This window comes from Hetaerina americana, unplaced genomic scaffold, assembly GCF_022747635.1.
Source record: "Hetaerina americana unplaced genomic scaffold, ioHetAmer1.1.p SCAF_11, whole genome shotgun sequence".
Taxonomy (NCBI): Eukaryota; Metazoa; Arthropoda; class Insecta; order Odonata; family Calopterygidae; genus Hetaerina; species Hetaerina americana.
Genome location: NW_027286181.1, coordinates 7,592,315 through 7,610,788, shown reverse-complemented (window position 1 = coordinate 7,610,788; position 18,474 = coordinate 7,592,315). Strand labels below are relative to the sequence as shown.

The 18,474-nt window shown below is 38.3% G+C and overlaps 1 protein-coding gene across 1 annotated transcript in view; it reads right to left on the bottom strand.

Annotated features, from left to right (window-relative positions):
* Obp73a (Odorant-binding protein 73a) overlaps positions 1 to 14,324 on the bottom strand; it is a 46,045-nt gene extending 31,721 nt beyond the window's left edge. The window contains exon 1 of the mRNA XM_071599205.1: positions 13,928 to 14,324. Within this exon, the coding sequence (XP_071455306.1) occupies positions 13,928 to 14,005 (78 nt within the window). The 5' untranslated portion in view covers positions 14,006 to 14,324. The remainder of the gene's footprint in view (positions 1 to 13,927) is intronic.
* Positions 14,325 to 18,474: the final 4,150 nt, after the last annotated feature.

Sequence of the window (18,474 nt, the reverse complement as noted above, 5' to 3'; positions counted from 1 at the left end):
GAATTTTTTCTTGATTCGAATTAGAATCCACCCAAGGAAATGCATGTACTTGTGTTCTCCTATCAAGTAACAGTAGAGTGATTTTACCATTGAAACAGATGGGACGGAAGTGATAACCCGTTGAAATTGCATAATTTTGTGACCTTAGGTGCGTTGCATAAGCTGAAGAAATCCATAAACACCACGGCGAGGTGTAAATGAAAGGTAATTGCTCGAGAACTTAATACAAATTTATGTGCCACCGATTGAAAACGACCGAACGTTGACTTCACACGTGTATTTTAGGAAGAGACAGCACTAGAAGTAACAATTGAAGTGATTTCTGTGCGCGGGAGTCCCCTTAACTCGTTTGAATTGCACGGATCGTCGCACGATGCCCTTCCCGTCTGTCGAGTCGCTTGCTTCCGCGGCTTATTCAGCCTTCGCGCCCGGATAGAGCCGATGCGTAACGAAGACGGGCGTCCCCTTGGAAAAGTGGAGAGGGACGTTATGGGCCGCTTTCTTCGTCCTTCCCGGCCTCGGGAGACGTGCTTGGTAGCATCGGAGGGAGGCGCATGACCGAAATATAGGTCGACTACCCTTGCGGTGCGCGTCACCAGGTCGATCTCACGAGAATACGCCCATAGGCAATGGATCTGGATTTATCGATAAGTGTTCCGGTGGATATTAATTACCTCGCTCACGAGTTTCGCAACTCCTAGCTGGCGTACGCGACGACCGGTGGGCATGCACTACCCCCCACTGGCGCTTGGTGAGCCGCTGTCTTTTTTTCGGTTTTTTTACGTCATCCCAGGAGTCTGATTTTTTTATACCAGGTGCTGGAATATTCATTAGTTTTCCACGGTAATTTAACGGTAATCACAACAGAAAAGCCCGCACATATAGTCAGTGCTAACTTGTTCTTTCATTTTTCATAACAAAAAGAGTATGTTTAGCGCAATGTTTTCCGAGTAATCCGCAAAATTCCCTGAGGATACCTTTTCATTCATTTTCATCGTGTAAAGAAAACCGCCGCGCAAAATATTACGAAAGCCACCGTTAAATTTATTCGCTTTTTGTAGGAGTCCTACTTTCGTAATGCATTCAAAAACACTCGTAAATTTTTTTCAAGATATTTTACGAGAATACACTCGATAAAGGAGTTGAGAGGAGGAAACTCAAATAGATTTAAGGCTGCATTTTTTATGGTTCATTGATGGAACATTGCTAAACAATATTCCCGAATAACGTTCTGACATTGATTCCAGGTGTTAATGTGCATCGCAAACTCTTGACGGAATGGAAAAGGCGCGGGAGACCTCATCAGCGTGAATGCTTAATTTTTGCCGTTGAGAAAATAGAACCAATCCTTAGCGATGGCATAAATACTGAAATGATATGGCCTAGAAATTTTCAACCAACGTGTCTCAACTCTTTCCGTTAATGCAAGAGGAAGGGGAAATGTGTATTATGGCTGCAATCCGAATAGTTAAGGCGCTATTTTTTGCCAAAGTAATGGTTATGTCCAGGAAGAGATGATATAGAATGACTAAATATATTAAACATGAAAATAATATGTGGAAATCGAAACTCTCTTATATATTTTTATCTTTATTGCCCAAATCCTTAATTATTTACTATGTTATTACACATTAATGGACCGAATAAAGTAATTTTTAATGATTAAAGGCAAAAATGAAAGTTGTTCAGCCTTGTAAGAACACTGTTTTATTCTAGTACAGCATTTTATTGAACAATATAATATTGCTTCAAATTAGATTGAAACGTTAGATGTGAACTATGAAGAGTAAACATTTCGTCCATCATTATCGACGAATAAGTGCTTCATTTTCCAATACAGTCCTATCAAAATACTTCTTCCGCGATCCGAGATTTGAAATTAGATGCTTAGATATTTTATCAAGTAGAAATCTTTGGAACCTTTTGGAGGGATTTATTCCCTTAAAGTAACACGCCATCAGATTCTGGAGAGATCGGCTGTGCCTGGATAAATTACAGGTTTCGCCGCATGAACTATTTCCTACTCGCAAGCATTGTCTTTCACTACGGAGTTCCTTCATGTTTAACGGTTGCGAAATCGAATGCCGTCTCTGAGTGATCTCATAAATGTTGAAATCATGTTTTTTTCACGTATCATCTCGCATTATAATAGCACTTCTCAGCTCATTTTTTTTGAGGTTGTGCAATGTTTTGTTTACCTTCTCAAGGACATTGAGGACTCTTTAAAATAGCGGAATATCCATGGAGGGGGATAGAGAATGTGCGGTGGCTATCGCACTGGCTTCTCCCCCTGAGGGCGTGGGTTTGAATCCCGGTGGCGTCGAATATTTTCCACTGGTATCCCGATTCCTACTTAAGGTGCTTTGTGGAGGGCACTTTGAGTGAGTAAACCGTCCGTCAGATGGGATGTTAAGCAGCGGACCCCTTGGCGCCTTTCGTTAAGAGAAGGCTAATACCGACGCCGGGTTTCTCTCCACCCTTCATCCTTTTCTATCCATCCCTAATGACGCAAATGAACCCAGCTGTCGGTCGCCTCCCCTAAATACTTCTACTAATATCCATCGAGAGATGCGCTGAGTAAGATCATTGGAAAACTGGACACGCAATAACCAAAGTGATTGTATGTTAAATAATGCTTTGCCTTCATAAGGCGTTCGTAATCCTCGTAATCCTCAAGAAAGTAAAGTAATTAGGTTGACTCGTAGTGTAGTGGGAGATCTTCAGCTCTCCTTTGAGATAACCAAGTCTGTACAGACTGATTTATAAATTATAGATAAATAAAAGTAAGATCATCGGAAATTTTACAACACATTGTGTCTCCATTGAAAGTTAATTAAAAATAGCAATTTTCCACAAATATACTAAATATATATATATTATTTTTGTGGAAAATTGCTATTTTTAATTAATCATGATATTCCACCATATCACGCCTGAAACGTCTCTTTTTATCCATTGAAAGTATTACTTTACAAATGAAAAAACAATTCGAGAATTTACATATGAGTTTACATCGTATGAATTTACAGCATAGCCCACAAACGCGGTGAATCTAATTTGTCTCCATTTTGTGGTTTACAAAATTTAGCATGGAAATTGAAGTCCAATTTATCTTTTGTAAATAGTAAATGTGTTGTTCTAATGCGAAATCCTAGTACGAAATAATTGATTCCCAAATGTGAGAGGATGGGACATTCCAGGTAATTGAGGATAGTTTTGCCCAGAACGATCTTACTTGTGAAACGCCCTTTTTTCTCTCCATGGAGTTTCTCAGCCAAATGTGCATGTAATTCCGGCCAAATTTTAAATGTCCTACGGATTTTATTTGGTAAATTTGTCGAAAGAGGGTCAAATATTTTAATATAATTATTTTTCGGTGCTCTGGATCACCAATATTTATCCGGTTTTCGCTGTTCCTCTTCGATGTTCTGTCGCCAATTTACCTTTCGCAGTAGGAATTGATCCAAGCGTTCATGGATTCAATGATATAATGGGAATTTAAAGTTTTAGACGGAGACGTTTGAGCCATTAAAACACGCAATAAGCATACTGTAGATGTTTGTTTTAAGTTTTTCTACTGTTCGTAATACTAATTGGAAAATAATCTTTGCTAACAATTTGAAATTAACATAAAATAATTGCGTTGACATAGCAAGATGATGTTGCACACACGTTAAAAATAATTAAGATAAAATGAATATTTATGTAGCTTTAGACTATAATATGGATAAATTATCATTTGAAGGCTTAGGGAAAGTGAAGTAACGGTACACAGAAAGTTGTAGAAGAAAAATTGGGAAGAAGGGTATAAGTGACTGGGAAGCTACGGTCAGCAGAGCAAGTATGGGTCTTAAAGAGAAAAGATGAAAATACTGAGATCCTGGTGACCAAGAAATACAAAAGCGGCGTACAATAGTCAAATGTATAATTTGCCCTTCCTCGAGAACCAGGAAGGATTGAATGAAATACTTATAAATCAAAGTGCATGGCGTTTTAACACAAGGAGAAGTGTGAGTAGTCATAGAAATATAAAAAATTGCTTCAAATAATATAATTAATAGCAATGCTGTTCGCTAAGTAATTTAGAAAGATCGCATTGACCACAAAAAAGGAGCAAAGTGAAGATATGGAGACGAAAACTCTGCAAAAAATTTGAAGTGGTAAGTTATACAACTTTACAAGAATTTAAATACAAACGGGGTAATTTTCAAGTGGTCAAAATGCGATCCTATCACTAAATATATTAATGAGACGTTATGACTCAAAGAATTGACAAAATTATTTTCCTGTAATTAAATCACACAGAAAGAGATTATATATATATATATATATATATATATATATATATATATATACACATATATATGTGTGTATATATATATATACATATGCATATATGTGTGTGTATATATATATATATACATATATATACATATATATATCTGTGTGTATATATATACATATGCATATATGTGTGTGTGTGTATATATAAGTATAATGTTGAAAGAGAAAATATCTTTACGCAAACGCAACTTAAATGAAATCTTCACGATACGTCAAATTTTACGCGTTTTCAACTAATGGGGGGGGACGCGATCTTGCTCCGATCCATTCTCAGTGAGCTTCGTGCCAATGAGTGCATTACATTGCCTGTCGGCTTGAAGCACGGTTATTACAGTGAGTGTTTTTTCAGAGAATTGACTCTCATAGAGACGCTTGGTTTCTCTCACTTCTTCCTCCTTTCCCTAAGCGCAACTCTAACATTTCTATTCGACTTTTTTGTGTGACATAAATACGCTCAGAGTTACGCACCTAACGGTGATAACCTCGATTACTCCAGATTCAAATCATGCGGAAGAATTCTGGCCGAAAAACACACACATACATATCCCCCAGGGCATGAAAGAGTTGAAGTTAATTTCTAAATGTGTATTTTTCGCCGTAAACTGGAATAGTTTCTATTTACAGAATCTCTTATGCACATTTCCTGCAAGGATCTGAGCATACATACTTCTTCAAATTCACTGAACAGTAATTCCGTATGACTCCAGCACTAAATCCATTTTTTCAATTTTACATGTACCTCCGCCCCTTTTTTTTGAAATTCCATTTCGCTATGGAAGAAATGGCCATGCATACAAGAACAACAGAGAAATGAATTGCATCACGAATAGGTTTCAGGTGTTATTTCAGAGAACAATCAGAAAATTGAACAGTTGTGACCCACATTAGCGAAGGAATAAATATTATCATTAAGTTGCACAGACTAATATATTTACTTCCGTTTCTTCTCTTGCATAGCTATGGACAATATCAGTTTACTAAATGCGTCAAAGTGTCAGCTAACCTATTAACTTGCTTTCGAAGTTTGAAAGTATTTTCTTTTTTTTCTCCTGACGCAGTTTCCGCTCGTCTCTAAATATTTACTTATAGCCACTTTTTCTTTGCTTTTATCGTTTCTCTGCTATTGGAGATACTCTCTCCTTCGAGATTCGATTCGACACCCATAAATTTTCATTGCCTCATATGACAGAAATCTTTTGTGGCAGCTTCCCGTCTTTCATTTACGGCTCATAACCACAACACTTCGTGTACTACGCATTCCTAGTGTGTGCGTTTCTAGCCGATGGTTTGTTGGATTTTACTTAGATATATAGTAGATTTATACATTTTGAGAATATGGTATCAGTATTATCCTACTATATTTATCGATTCAACGAAGCAGGAACGCATCATTTCTACCTTGTCTCCTTGACCCCACCATGTTGGTAGGCGCTTAAAATGGTTCCAACTTTGTTTGGCACGACGTAACCGGTTTCATAGAACCGGTTCATGAGTAAGCTCACTTTTACACAAGCGTCCAGCCCAATTGCTTCGCGTTTAGGAAGTCTTAATTTTTTTTCTGGGGAAGACACGGGAATATTACGTTGAAAAATCAGCCGATCAGTCCGTAGTCAGCTGTGGAGAAACTAATGGACGCCCCCTCATTGACTCTCAGGGCGAAGGGTCACTCCGGAGACTTCACCTGATCGATAGGTCATGTTGATTTCATGACTGATTAGAATGTGGTAGTGTTGACAAGGGCTAAAAGGTTTGCACCGTCCCTTTTTATATGGAATCCAACCACAGCAAGAACTTTATCCTCGAGCCATCTAATTGGCTGAAGGCGATTGTTTCCACCCGCATTCATTTCCGGGTTTCCCTGGACGGAGAAGCCGGTTTCCTTTCGAATCCCTTCGAAAGCAACCGGCTAGTCCCCTCCCTTTGCCTCTCCCGCCATCCGTAAACAGGAACACCATCTAAACTCGAATTGAAAACATGTACATAGTAAGCTGACGCATAACCGATCCTTGCGCAACAAGGTTCTCGTAAAAAAAACTTTTTTTTATTCGGAGGCAATTAAACGGAGTTTAATGATAAGTTATTAAGAAACAGAGAGAAAAGGAAAGCTCAAGCCTGGATATCTATGTAGCGTGTCTTTTAAATAGGTCTACTATTCTCTAGGGATAAAGTTTCCTAGTGAAGTGAAGGCGAGAGAGCATACACCTCCGGTAGTGGTAGTAGTATTCAGGGGAGGTGAGCGAGAGCTGAGGTCATTTGCGCCATAGGGAATGGACAGGAAGGGATGAAGGGGGGAGAGAAACCCGTCGTCGGCTTTAGCCTACTCTTAACGAAAGGCACCAAGGGGTCCGCAGCTTAACGTCCCATGCGACGGACGGCGTACTCACTCGAAGTGCCCTCCACAAAGCACCTCAAGTAGGGATCGAGATACCTCTGAAAAATATTCAAAACCGCCGGTATTTGAACCCGAGCCCTCTGGGTGGGAATCCAGTACGATAGCCATCGCAACAATCCCGATCCCCATACACCTCCAGACTTGAGCGAATTCTTTAGTTTCTAATTAACGTCATCACGATGCGATTTAAACGAACGATTTCTCAGAAGGGGTTATACTAGAAAATGTTATCATGTATTACAGCCATTCTCCTTAATTTAAGATGGATTTTCTGTGCATTGAGATGGAAAAAACTGATCTGTCCATCGCTTAAGTCGTTGTCCCCATTATATAGATTAAAAATCTAACTATTTTTTTCATGATTCAACTAAATTGAATGCGGCTGTAACATTTCCTGGCTCTTATTCGATGCAATTATTTTCTAAATGAAACCCGAGTGGAATAAAAAGGAGTAAAATGTACCAGCAATCGTGTACTTTTAATTTCAAATAAATTTTTTTCTACCAGTCAAAGATTCTGCAATTTTCATGTACTTTTATGTCCTAGGTTTTCCTTCAAGCTGCTATTTGCACAATAAAAAATCGCATTGTGTTATCTTGTTTCATTTAGATTGAAGAGATATGTGTTGGGATAACCCATAGCTTGGTCCGTAAACGTTTATATTTTCTCGGCTCACATTTCTTCAATTACTCCGTTTTCTCTTGGATGATATTGGCACTTAGAGTACAGCATTTTCTAGACAAGACTTAACACATTATTTTCATCTAATTTGTTTTTTAAAATCGCTTTTTTTCTCGGAAATAGGCATTACTATCAGGCGTCTTCAGCTGTATCTTAGCTCTCTCATACACATTTTGGTACATTTCTTGCATTAGTTGTTTTCTTCGTTTCTACTTGCCTCATGACCTCTTCCTGGAAACACGGTCACGCGCCTCTTAATACAGAATCACAGTTACCCCGCTCCCCATTCAAAACTCAATTCACGCCCGTATCATCAGCCATCAACACTCGTTTCAATTCCAAAGCATCATCTTCATAATGCGTCGCATATCTTTCAGAAGTGAGAACTCCATTACATGAAACATTGGAACAATTTTCTTTTGAAATACCTTTCTCTGCACTCCTTGTTTCCTCTAATACATTCCCAAATTTAAGAGTGAGTATAGAAAGCCTTTTGTGTCCATTTGAGCTGGCCTATGATGTATGGCCCACGCGGATATTTGCCTAACCATTCCAATTACTACATTTTTGCCGGGTCTATGTAGTTGTTCGGTAGGCGATAGGGTAGAGACTTTTCAACCTAGATAAATACCCAAAGAATTAAATTACTCGCCTGATAAGTGCAAAAACAAGTATAATATGTTCATAATAATACCTCGATAATCATATCGTTATAAAGTTTCTCGGGGATGGCTAAGAAGCCATGCCACTCCATGCATTTAAATTGATATAAATAAAGGAAAGGACTTTATGAACACCTTTTCATAAATCTCATGAAACCTTTAAGCAAACCGAAAAATACCACCCAAACTAATCCTTTTTTATCACTTCATGCTACTGAACTAAATTATCAAATACCTTCTCCACGCATGTTCTTTTTTTAGTGATTTTTATCTCATATAGGGAACAGCTTTCGAAATTAATTGAAGGAAAATAACTCGAGGCGCTAGTGATACAGATATAAACTAGATATAAAAAACTTTTTTCTGTTGCAAACAAGGCAGTGTGAGTACTTCGGATACCGAGATATTATCACCCATTCCCCGTAAATCGAAATCATACCCTCAACCGCGTGGCTTGAAGAATTCATTTTATGATATTTTAGTCCTTATTTCTAAAGGGCTTCGAAAGCTTGCTGGCATATATGCCAGCTCATTGGAGTCCTTGCCCATTTAACCTTATGCAATTCCAGCGCTTCCTTCTTGAAATAATTGGCTCCGTTTGGAGGTCATGGAACACCACATACAGAAACTAACGCTCTGAGATGAATAGTTCCTTAAATTCAAGACAAAAAACATCTTAGAACGCTTGATTGTCGGAGAGGACGAGAGGGCTGGAGGGAAACAGCAAGAGAATTGAGATTCGTTCGGTCACGCCATTTTCCTCCCCTCGGAGCCACATCAATCCGCCGTCCCGATACGCCTTCGCAGGATACGAGCGATTCCATCTCGCAAATGACGTCGGATCCCAGGGGGGGCGGGGAGGTAGGGCGGAAGAGACGCCGGCCGCCGAGGAAGCCGGCCGGCCACCTCAACCCGCCACAGCGCCGAAGGCATTTAATCGTCGCCACTCATCGTATCCTGGCGGTGGATTTAATGGATGTGCGGATGAATATGCATGTTCGAAGGCATCCGTGGAAAATCGCCGAAGGGATTCTCCATCCCATCCAAGTTCGCAAGCACAGGCAGCGAATATCATTAGCTGCGATATTTTTCTCCTCCGACGCCTAGGGTCAAACCTTCGCCCTACCTTCACTTCACGGTCACAAGGTTCCGGCCCGCATGAGGAATAATAGCCTTCGGCTTAGCGGGTCACAGTACCGCCAACCGATTGGTCGACTGGTCGGTCGGCATTTGTTTTCTCCCGAGGGGGGGGCGTTTGTTGACGTCACCTCTCCGAATTTGCATTCTATTCAGCGAGCACTACTGCTATGATGGACTGGGCCCCAGGAATAATTACAATACTGTTTTCCACAGATACTAATCTTGAAACTTAGCTAGTAAAATATTTTAAACCATGAGTAACTAGCTACTCCTTTTATTCACGGAGGATTCAATTTAGATATGTTTCTCGCGCTCACTCTGTTGAATGGGTATGTATATTTATTAGAAAATATTGGATGTTTTCTTTTAGGGGTAGACAGTACCAATTTCTGATTTCCATCAACGTTATTTGTCAGCCAAGTTCAGGTAGGTACTATTCAAGTTGATTAGTCTAAATGCAAATCTCCTTTAGTAAAACCAAAAAGTACATGTGTGTCGCTGGTAAAAAAAACTGTCCTCAAAATCTGGAATTTTTAAGATAGTTTTTCCCCAAAAATGAAAGTTTTTCCTTACGTGCTATAATTACTATTCTTCCATTGACCCTGTCACCTTAAAAATTACGCATCTAGCATTATACCTTTTTTATAATTTAAAACAGCTGCTGAAAATACTTTCCAAAGCTTTCTTTGAAAACTTGGATTAAATATAATTTATTACGTTTTGGATATTACTTCATCCATGAGCGATGGTGATTGGCCATACACGTAGGATTTCTTCTACCTAGTAAATCGCGCTTAACGCTGTGAAAGTAAATTTACGGCATTTACAGATATAATGATGACTACTAATCAACACCCTATTCATATGTAAATCGATGTGCTTAGCACTTTATTTATAGGCAAACATATTGTCCAGCATAGGTAATAAAAGTGGGATAGCGATTAATTATATTTTTATAAACGAATATGTTTTATAATTTAATGGCTCTATCCTAGAAGATGAAGTCCAATGATCTTAGAATCAACATATTCCATAAAATAATAGGTACACAAAGTCAACAATGTAACCTAGGCCGGAAATCTTTCTTAATACTAAAATACGTTCAGCGATGCAAGATGCAACACTTTAAGTCACAAGTGGATTAAAACTAATATTGTTAGACAGCGTCCATGCATGATAAATGATTCAGAATAAGTAGAAAGATTTAAATGTCTGTTTACCTTACGCTAACTTAAATAAAAAGAGCGAAATCGAGATTAAATGTGCCAGCATAGGTCACCGGAATACAAATTCCTATTAAGTTAAGCAAATAGGCATGCGGTAAATAAGAATATATTTTTCATATCCCTCTGTCCATATTCCAAAATCCTCATTGGAAAACGTTTCTATATTTTTCAACTCCAGACAGACGATATGAACTTATATGGGTTTCCCTTGGGGAGGGGGGGGGATGGAGGAAAGTTGGTTGAATGCAATTTAGAAATAAATTAAATAGCAAATTACCTACGTGGGATAATTTGGGAAAATTACTAGTCAGTGAGTGGACTATGTGAATGATACCCGTGAAAGTGGCCTCTCGTGCTTCTGATATGCATGAGGGGAATGTGTAACCAAATTACGAAGGTCCTCAGCAGCCTTGAAAGACCACGATGCAGACTGCGTGGTGGCTTGGCCCAAGGTCGAGTTTGAGACCTGCGCTGAATTTTGAAGATGCCAGGGGCGAAGGAGAAGTCTTAAGCGCAAAAATACACATCGGGGGAAGGGGGCCTCTACGAAAATTGAAGCTACTTCTCTCTTACTCCATAATAATTATATATTTATATATACATATGTATAAGTTGGGTCAACTCGCCCTAATACTCAAGGGAAAGTGCATAGATACCAAGTAATGACGCATCGGAAGGAAAGAAATAATATTTTCCGTTTTTTTCCAGTCTCCGGCCAAGCCCATTTACTCCCCTCTCTCCCATGGTATCATCAAAGAAATGACAACAATAATATCTTCCATAATACATTTATGGTTATGAACAGATTCATATATTTGTCGTTTTAAATAAATTCACTCGTAATATATGTAATTGTGATTGAAAATTGATCATTACACTAACCTTTTACACAAAAAAAGCATCATGAAATATTCTGCGATCTAAAAGAAATCCTTCATCAAACGATAGACAAAATCATTACAAAATATAAGCTGATAATTACTTCTGGTTTTAACCTGTACTATTGAGAAAATTAAGTCTTGATTTCCTAGGTTTTCCTCAGAACCAAATTACTTTCTTTTCACAGAAATCTTTTCATGAGGCAGAATTCAATGCCCCGAATTTTGAATTCAAATGGACGTGCTTAACCTTCCTGACTGCTCGCTTTAAGTCAATACTTTTTTTCAATAAATATCGTTAGGATTTATTTTATGGCAAAAGGGGCTTTGTCTTGTTTTTTTATGAATATAAATTCATTTTTGTTGATTCAGCTGAAACAGCATTAACTAGGAATGTTACCTCAGTATGTAATGATTATATCTACCCTAAAATCCGTTTCTCAAGTATTGAAGCATAACCTACTCAACGTCTAATGCCAAGGCGAGTGGCGTCAAAACAAATAAAATAATGGCTCCGGGGTCCGGCGATCGCTATTCCAGGGAAGTTATTAAAATTGAATAATTAATCAATTTTAACATACCACACATATCTTACACAGGTAATTTTATGATTAGGATAATTATTTAAAAAATTGGCGTCAAAAGTATATCACCAAATAAGTTAAACATACTTACGCCAAAATTCTTAGTGACATAAGATTAACTACCCCCTTTTGTTTCCGTTTTCTATCATTGTTTAAGCATTTTGCATTTTTTAACAATTATTATTCTCTAAATTAGAGTCAGTTGGTTTTTATTATTTGTTGGTAGGTTCAAGAGGAAACTAGTGCAGAAGTGAAATCACAGATATACCTGTACATCATGTTCTTAGAATGATATCACTTAAAATTTATGAATTATTTCAACTGCCAGGGCTATGAATAATCTTTGTATAGATTCAGAAGTGCAGCTAATGCAAAACAGTTTTTTTCCGAAGGGAGTTATTTACGATTTACCAAAAACTTTGGCTTTCTCTGTCAAATGAAACACATTTTTTTCAATACATTCGAAAACCTGAAGTGTCCTAAAATACAACGGACTTCGTTGATTTTACCTCTTTTGTAATTATTTACTGAGTCAAAAAAGTCAAATTTTTCAGGGAATATGCAAATATTAATATTTTACCTGGAGTTAATGCGGATATGCTTAGCATCGAAAATATTAGCATTGGACGTCTCCAATGAAACAACAACTACCTCATGAAAAGAGAAATTCAGCGCATGGATTAGTGAATTTCCCTAATCTAGGATGACCTCCTTCTCTCAGAAGTGCTTCACTCATTCCTTTTCCTTATCACTTCGAGTTGAAGCCTTCAAAATATACGCTAATGCCGAAGTGAATACCATCTAGTATCATTTTAGACCAGCTGATGAAATTGTAAACCATTTAGAGATTAGAAAGTAAAAGTTGCTGATATGATGAACGTTTTAGAGAACGCACACCATGGATAGCAAGAGACTTATGGATTCATAAGAATTAATTTAGGTAATTACTTGATTGTAATTCTAAGCATGGCTAGTTCAGCAGTTAGCATGGCAATATAGTGATGGAAGTACTTATTTATTAAATGAATTCACAGTTTCCTAAATTAAATTTGATCGCGGATAAGAGTTGATATCTGATGCGAAAATTATAGTGGAGATGCATTCCTAGGAACTTTTCTCTAAACCACACTCGAAAAACGGTCTATGAGACTATGAGGAGGCTGGCTAATCTATTTACTATCATTTATTCATTAAACGACTTTGATTCGGCGAGTTTGAGATTTTTTAATCACTTATTGCAACTAACCCCTACTTGGTACATAAATACATCAAATACAATTGCAAACACCAGAGCTCTAGGTGGAGGAAACCCCACGTAGGCTGGAATCGAACCCGAGGAATCAGAAATAGAATCATATTCGTGTAAATGCAATGAAAAATTGAGATGATAAGCAACCTTCTAGTTTTTCATACAACGAATTTAGTTTTATAGAAAATTCACTGAAACCATAAATTAGTAATTTTATAAATAGAGGAATTGCACGGAGATGTTTTAATGCTCAATTTTTATTGAGAATAATCAAAATCAACCTCTAATAGTCTCTATTTTTTTATTCTCTCAGAAACGAAAACATCATAACTCCAAGGTCCTTGTTTAAAAATTAACTAATTTAATACGCGTTCATTTAGGAAAGCATTGAAATTACACTTATCAATTGACGGCGCATAGGATAAATGTTTGAAATATCAAAGGGGTTGACGAATAATGAAAATTACCATTTCAATGAGCAAAACTTAATGTAATTTAGGCAAAGTAGACTTTCGGTCGTGTTACAAAAATAAAACTTGTCGATAGTCGAAATGGAATAACTTAAAACTAAAAGCTAGAAAGCAATGCAGGTCCCGTTAATGAGGTAAAAAAATATTGTGTTTTTGAAAGAACCATCATTTTATGCAAGATCCCGCGAAGAGAGCGCACGACGCTTTTGCTTATGATGGCCAGAATGGAGAATGAGTGCTGGGGTCACTCACGCCCAAAGTGGAGACCCCGGCACAAGACCCCAAATCTCTAGATGCTCACCGGATAATGTTGCGACGCGACGCCTTGAAGGACGACCAGGAGAACCGAGAGGACGAAGATGCCCCGAACGGCCGACATGCTGAAACCCTTCAAGGACCACCACTCTCGAACCCTTGGAATGAAAAAAATTGAAACAGAATCGGTTTGCCGAATGACGAACTGCTTTCTTCAGTCTCGGAGGACGGACTCTGGGGTGGATTCACACGAACACAGTCCACAAAGTTCGACCTCTCTCCCTATCTCGTTGACTTTTGTGGGTATTCGTCGACTGCTGCACAATCGGTCGTCTTGACTGCCGGGCTACTGGAAGGCGGTGCTTCGCAGAGTCGGGTAGTGCGTCCAGCGGGGATGGCTGTCTCGCGTCTTGCTGTCTTGGGCGCCTTTCCGCAAGTGCCCGCCTCTCTCCACTCGGTCTATCCTCCTCCAGGTGAGAGAGTGGATCGGGCGGAGAGGAGGGGAAGGGGAGGAAGGAGGACGGGTGGAGGTGGAGGGGGGGGGGAGGCGGCTACCTGTAAGACTGGAGGTGGAGGGGGAAAGAAGAAAGAGGAAGTCGGTTCAGTAGGGTAGGAACGCGGACAGTCTTCACGTAGCGGTGCAAGAGGGAAGGATACGGCGTGAAGGTTGATAATGAATAGCGAGGAAATAATAAGATAATGGGAGTGTATTGTCAATCATGCAAAACTATTCTTGTCTCGAAAGCCAAGCGGTTCCAGGCAACCGAGCGATATTACAAAGTTCTCAGAATGCGATCGTTCTTTTTTCCCCTCTTCTGACAACGATGATTTGATTCTCAGAAGCATTTTATGGCTGCATGAATCATTATCGATAGGCATATCATTGGCCATACAATCATGATAGGACGTGTTCACAGGCGCCTATAAGAGCAGCTATCTTTTTGCGTAAATTATGAAGAAATATTGTGATTCATAAACGATTAAATTAAGCAAAGGATATGATGGAAACAAAGTCTTTTAGAAAAAACATTAAATATGCAGAAAGAAACTAGATCTATGTTTTACATCATTTTTGCCTTGAAGAGTAGTTGAAACGGTTGCATTAATGTGTTTATTTTTAGTTCGGTTGTTTCCTTTGATTTTATTCATATAATATGTCGATGCAGTTCCTTCTTATTTGGTGGATATGTCTTTTTACAGGTTTCAGCCATCAATCTCTCTACTTCGGTTGGGTATGGACGCGGATCTTGAGTCTCTATCTTCATTTGACTTTGGTGCATACCTTTCCTTATATTAATTGACATTCTTCTTCTCCTTTTCTTCCTTCAATTATCTTTAGATGAATTCAATCTCTGCTCGATGTATCGTGGTATACAGGGAAATAAGTAGACAACTAGATCGCGAGCTTCTCTCTAAAGACACAATCTCGGATTGGTGCAAGGAATGGGGCTTAATACATAATATTGACAAATATGTAGTTTTGAAATTTTGGAACAAATAAAGTGGCAAACAGGACATAAACTATGACATAGAGGGTTCAATACTAACTGCGGCAAATCAAGTTAAGTATTTGGGGTAGTTCTAACACCACGACTTTCATGGGAAGCATATATCTCGACAATATGCGGATCCGCTTTAAAGAACTTGGTTTTATGAAACGAGTGGCGGGGAAATGTAATGAGAAAGTTAAAAAGATGTGTTTGTGTTTGTGGTAATGTGTTTGTTCTAGTTATACCTCATTTGAATATGCAGAAAGTATTTGGAATCCTTGGGAGAAAATATGGCGAAAAAAATTTGATAAAGTCCAAAGAAAATCTGCCAGATTCGTTAAAAATTGTTATAGTAAGAACACAAGTGTAACAGGTCTCTTAGGGGATATAGGCTGCATCTAGGGGATATAGGAGCCACTTGAGATACGAAGAGAACAAGCGAGAATTATACTTTTAGAAAGGATCGGAACAAACGAGTTTAACGATGACACTAAAGGAATGACAATGGCCCCACAGTACTTAGGAAGATCAGACCACAAAGATTAAATAAGGGGGATAGATTTCAGTACAGATAGATATAAATATTCATTCTTTCCCCGAACAATCAGAAATCATAGTAGTAAGCGAAGTCACTTTAGAAATATTCAAAACATTTAATTTACAAGTCGGAACAATATTAAACATTGCACAGATATCAGGTATATTTGTAGGTGCATGTGTATGTTAGTTGGTAGTTTGAGTGTTTGCATGTGTGTGGGGTGTAAGGGTTTTTGCGTGAATGTGCACCGTGTTTTGTTTGTGGATTGTATGAATTTGTGGCTTTTGACTGCGGTTTTTTTCTTTTCTTAGTTACGGGTGATGTCCTAACACCCCCCGCCACGCTCCCTTGCGGCGGCTTGCGGGGTATAGTGTAGATGTAGATGTAGAATACATGACTTCCTCTTCCTCATCATCTTCCACAGCTCACTCCACTATCCTTCTTCGGTCCTCTCATTACTCCCTCAATGTTCGTTCAATTCCTTTTTACTTTCTGTGTTAGATATTTTAGTACCAACAAAGGTACCGCTAGGGTGTGTGACAGGAGGTGATTACTCACAACCTAATTTTGACCCGTATATTTGTACCCCTACCGCGGTCGGACAATGTTTTCCTGATCCCATATCGTTCGTGGAAAAAATGATATCTCAAATCTATTTGTTCTACATTTAATCTCTCTAACTTAACTAACACGGTCTCTCCTACCGTAGTATGATGGAGGTAAAAATACATTTTCAACATCACTGCTAAAGAGACCTCCTACCAATTTATGCGAGAGCTTCAATCTGTAATATAACCTTCGTTCTGTGAGTGATTCCCAGCCTAGCTGGTCTAATATTTTGGATACGCTAATAAGTTTACCATAAACACGTTATACATATCTAGCTCATCTACGCTGCATACGATCAAATTTGGCAATTATTACAACTTCGTGAGGATCCCATATACTTGCAGCATATTCTAAACGAGGCCTAACCAGTGAAAGATAACACTTCTCTTTGACCTTTTCATCACATTTACCTAGTACTCTCCCAATAAATCCTATTTTTTTCTTAGCTTGTCCACATATTCTCCGTATGGTGGAAGAGACTCCATAGTCTCAATCTTACCCTGAAATAAAGACGTCTATCTATCTATCTATGTGTTTCATCCAGGAGAGGTCGTGAATGAGCGTAATTCCTAAGTATTTAATCGAGTCTTAACATTCCATTACGGTATTTTAGATGCAGTAACACGTTCGAGAGGGAATCGCTCTTTTTCCCAAAATTTACCCCTACGCACTTTTTGAAATTTAATTCTGATTACCAAGTGTCGCACCAGCGTTATATAGCATTAAGGTCATCTGATAAAGCTGCTGTGCTCAGGGTTACGGATATCACGGTAAACCATCCTCTGAAAATAAACGTATCTCATTAGTGACTACTGTTGTACCCGCAAAATCTTTCTGGTCAACATTACTGAGTTCAGGTCCTAGAGAAATTCTTTAGTGGATTTATCAATAGGCTTAAAGACTGATTAAGCAAACAAATGGATCCTACTCCAAATTGATGATTTGAATTTTAAATAATATCCGCCATGATCCATATTTTCTGCACAAATATTGATGAGAATTTATTAAGTATTCTTGAAAATTTTAAGTTATTATCATTTTCATTCTAGCACATACATCAGTACTTGAGATTTTGAAACGACAAACATTTAGCAGGCAAGATGGCATTGCATAAAAAAGTTTCAAAATGAAGGAAAAACGACACTTAACAGATGGAACACTAAAGGTCGTCTAGTTTAGTAGATGAATGAATATGGCAACGAAAATAAATAATTCTATAAACAAGTAAATCGAAGAAAATTATTCGATTCAATAAAGTCCTTTGATATTCCTTTAGATATTGGTCCCCAGAATTTATATGGTTAAAGCTAACCATATCACGTACATTTACGATTATACAGCCCTTAATTAAATAAAAAATAACTGCAAAGTATTGGTAGATAAAAACCATTGAACATGTAGATAACGCAATTTATAGTCATTTCAAAAAGACAGAAAGACTCTGTCTCCTTTATATTATTAAGTTCATATTGCATACATTTTTAGTATCCATAAGTCATAACTTGGTAGTAATTTACCTTATTTCAGCAAGAGTTTAAGGGCCTTCTTCAGAAATATAGTTTAAATCCTTATTACTTCTTAATCATGCTATAGAATTTGCTACTTCTCCTCTTGATACTCCCAAATCAACCAGATTCTTTGGTCTCCCAAAAATACACTGAAGTGATATCCCTATCCGACCAGTGATATCTTGTCTCCACACCAGCCCACCCACTTGCTCATAAGTTAAAGAACCTACTCAGACAACATGCTAATTTTCCCCCAAAATACGGTATCAAGAACTCATACGAGCTCGCGAGTAGGTTGTCAGATATAGTAATACCGCCAAAATGTATGTTGTCCTACGATATTGCCAACATGTTCACAAGCATCCCAAGGAAGGAAGTCCTGAAACTAGCTGAGTTATCCCTCGTAAAGGCTAAAACACCACCTCCTGTGTTCACTCATCACAGGAGG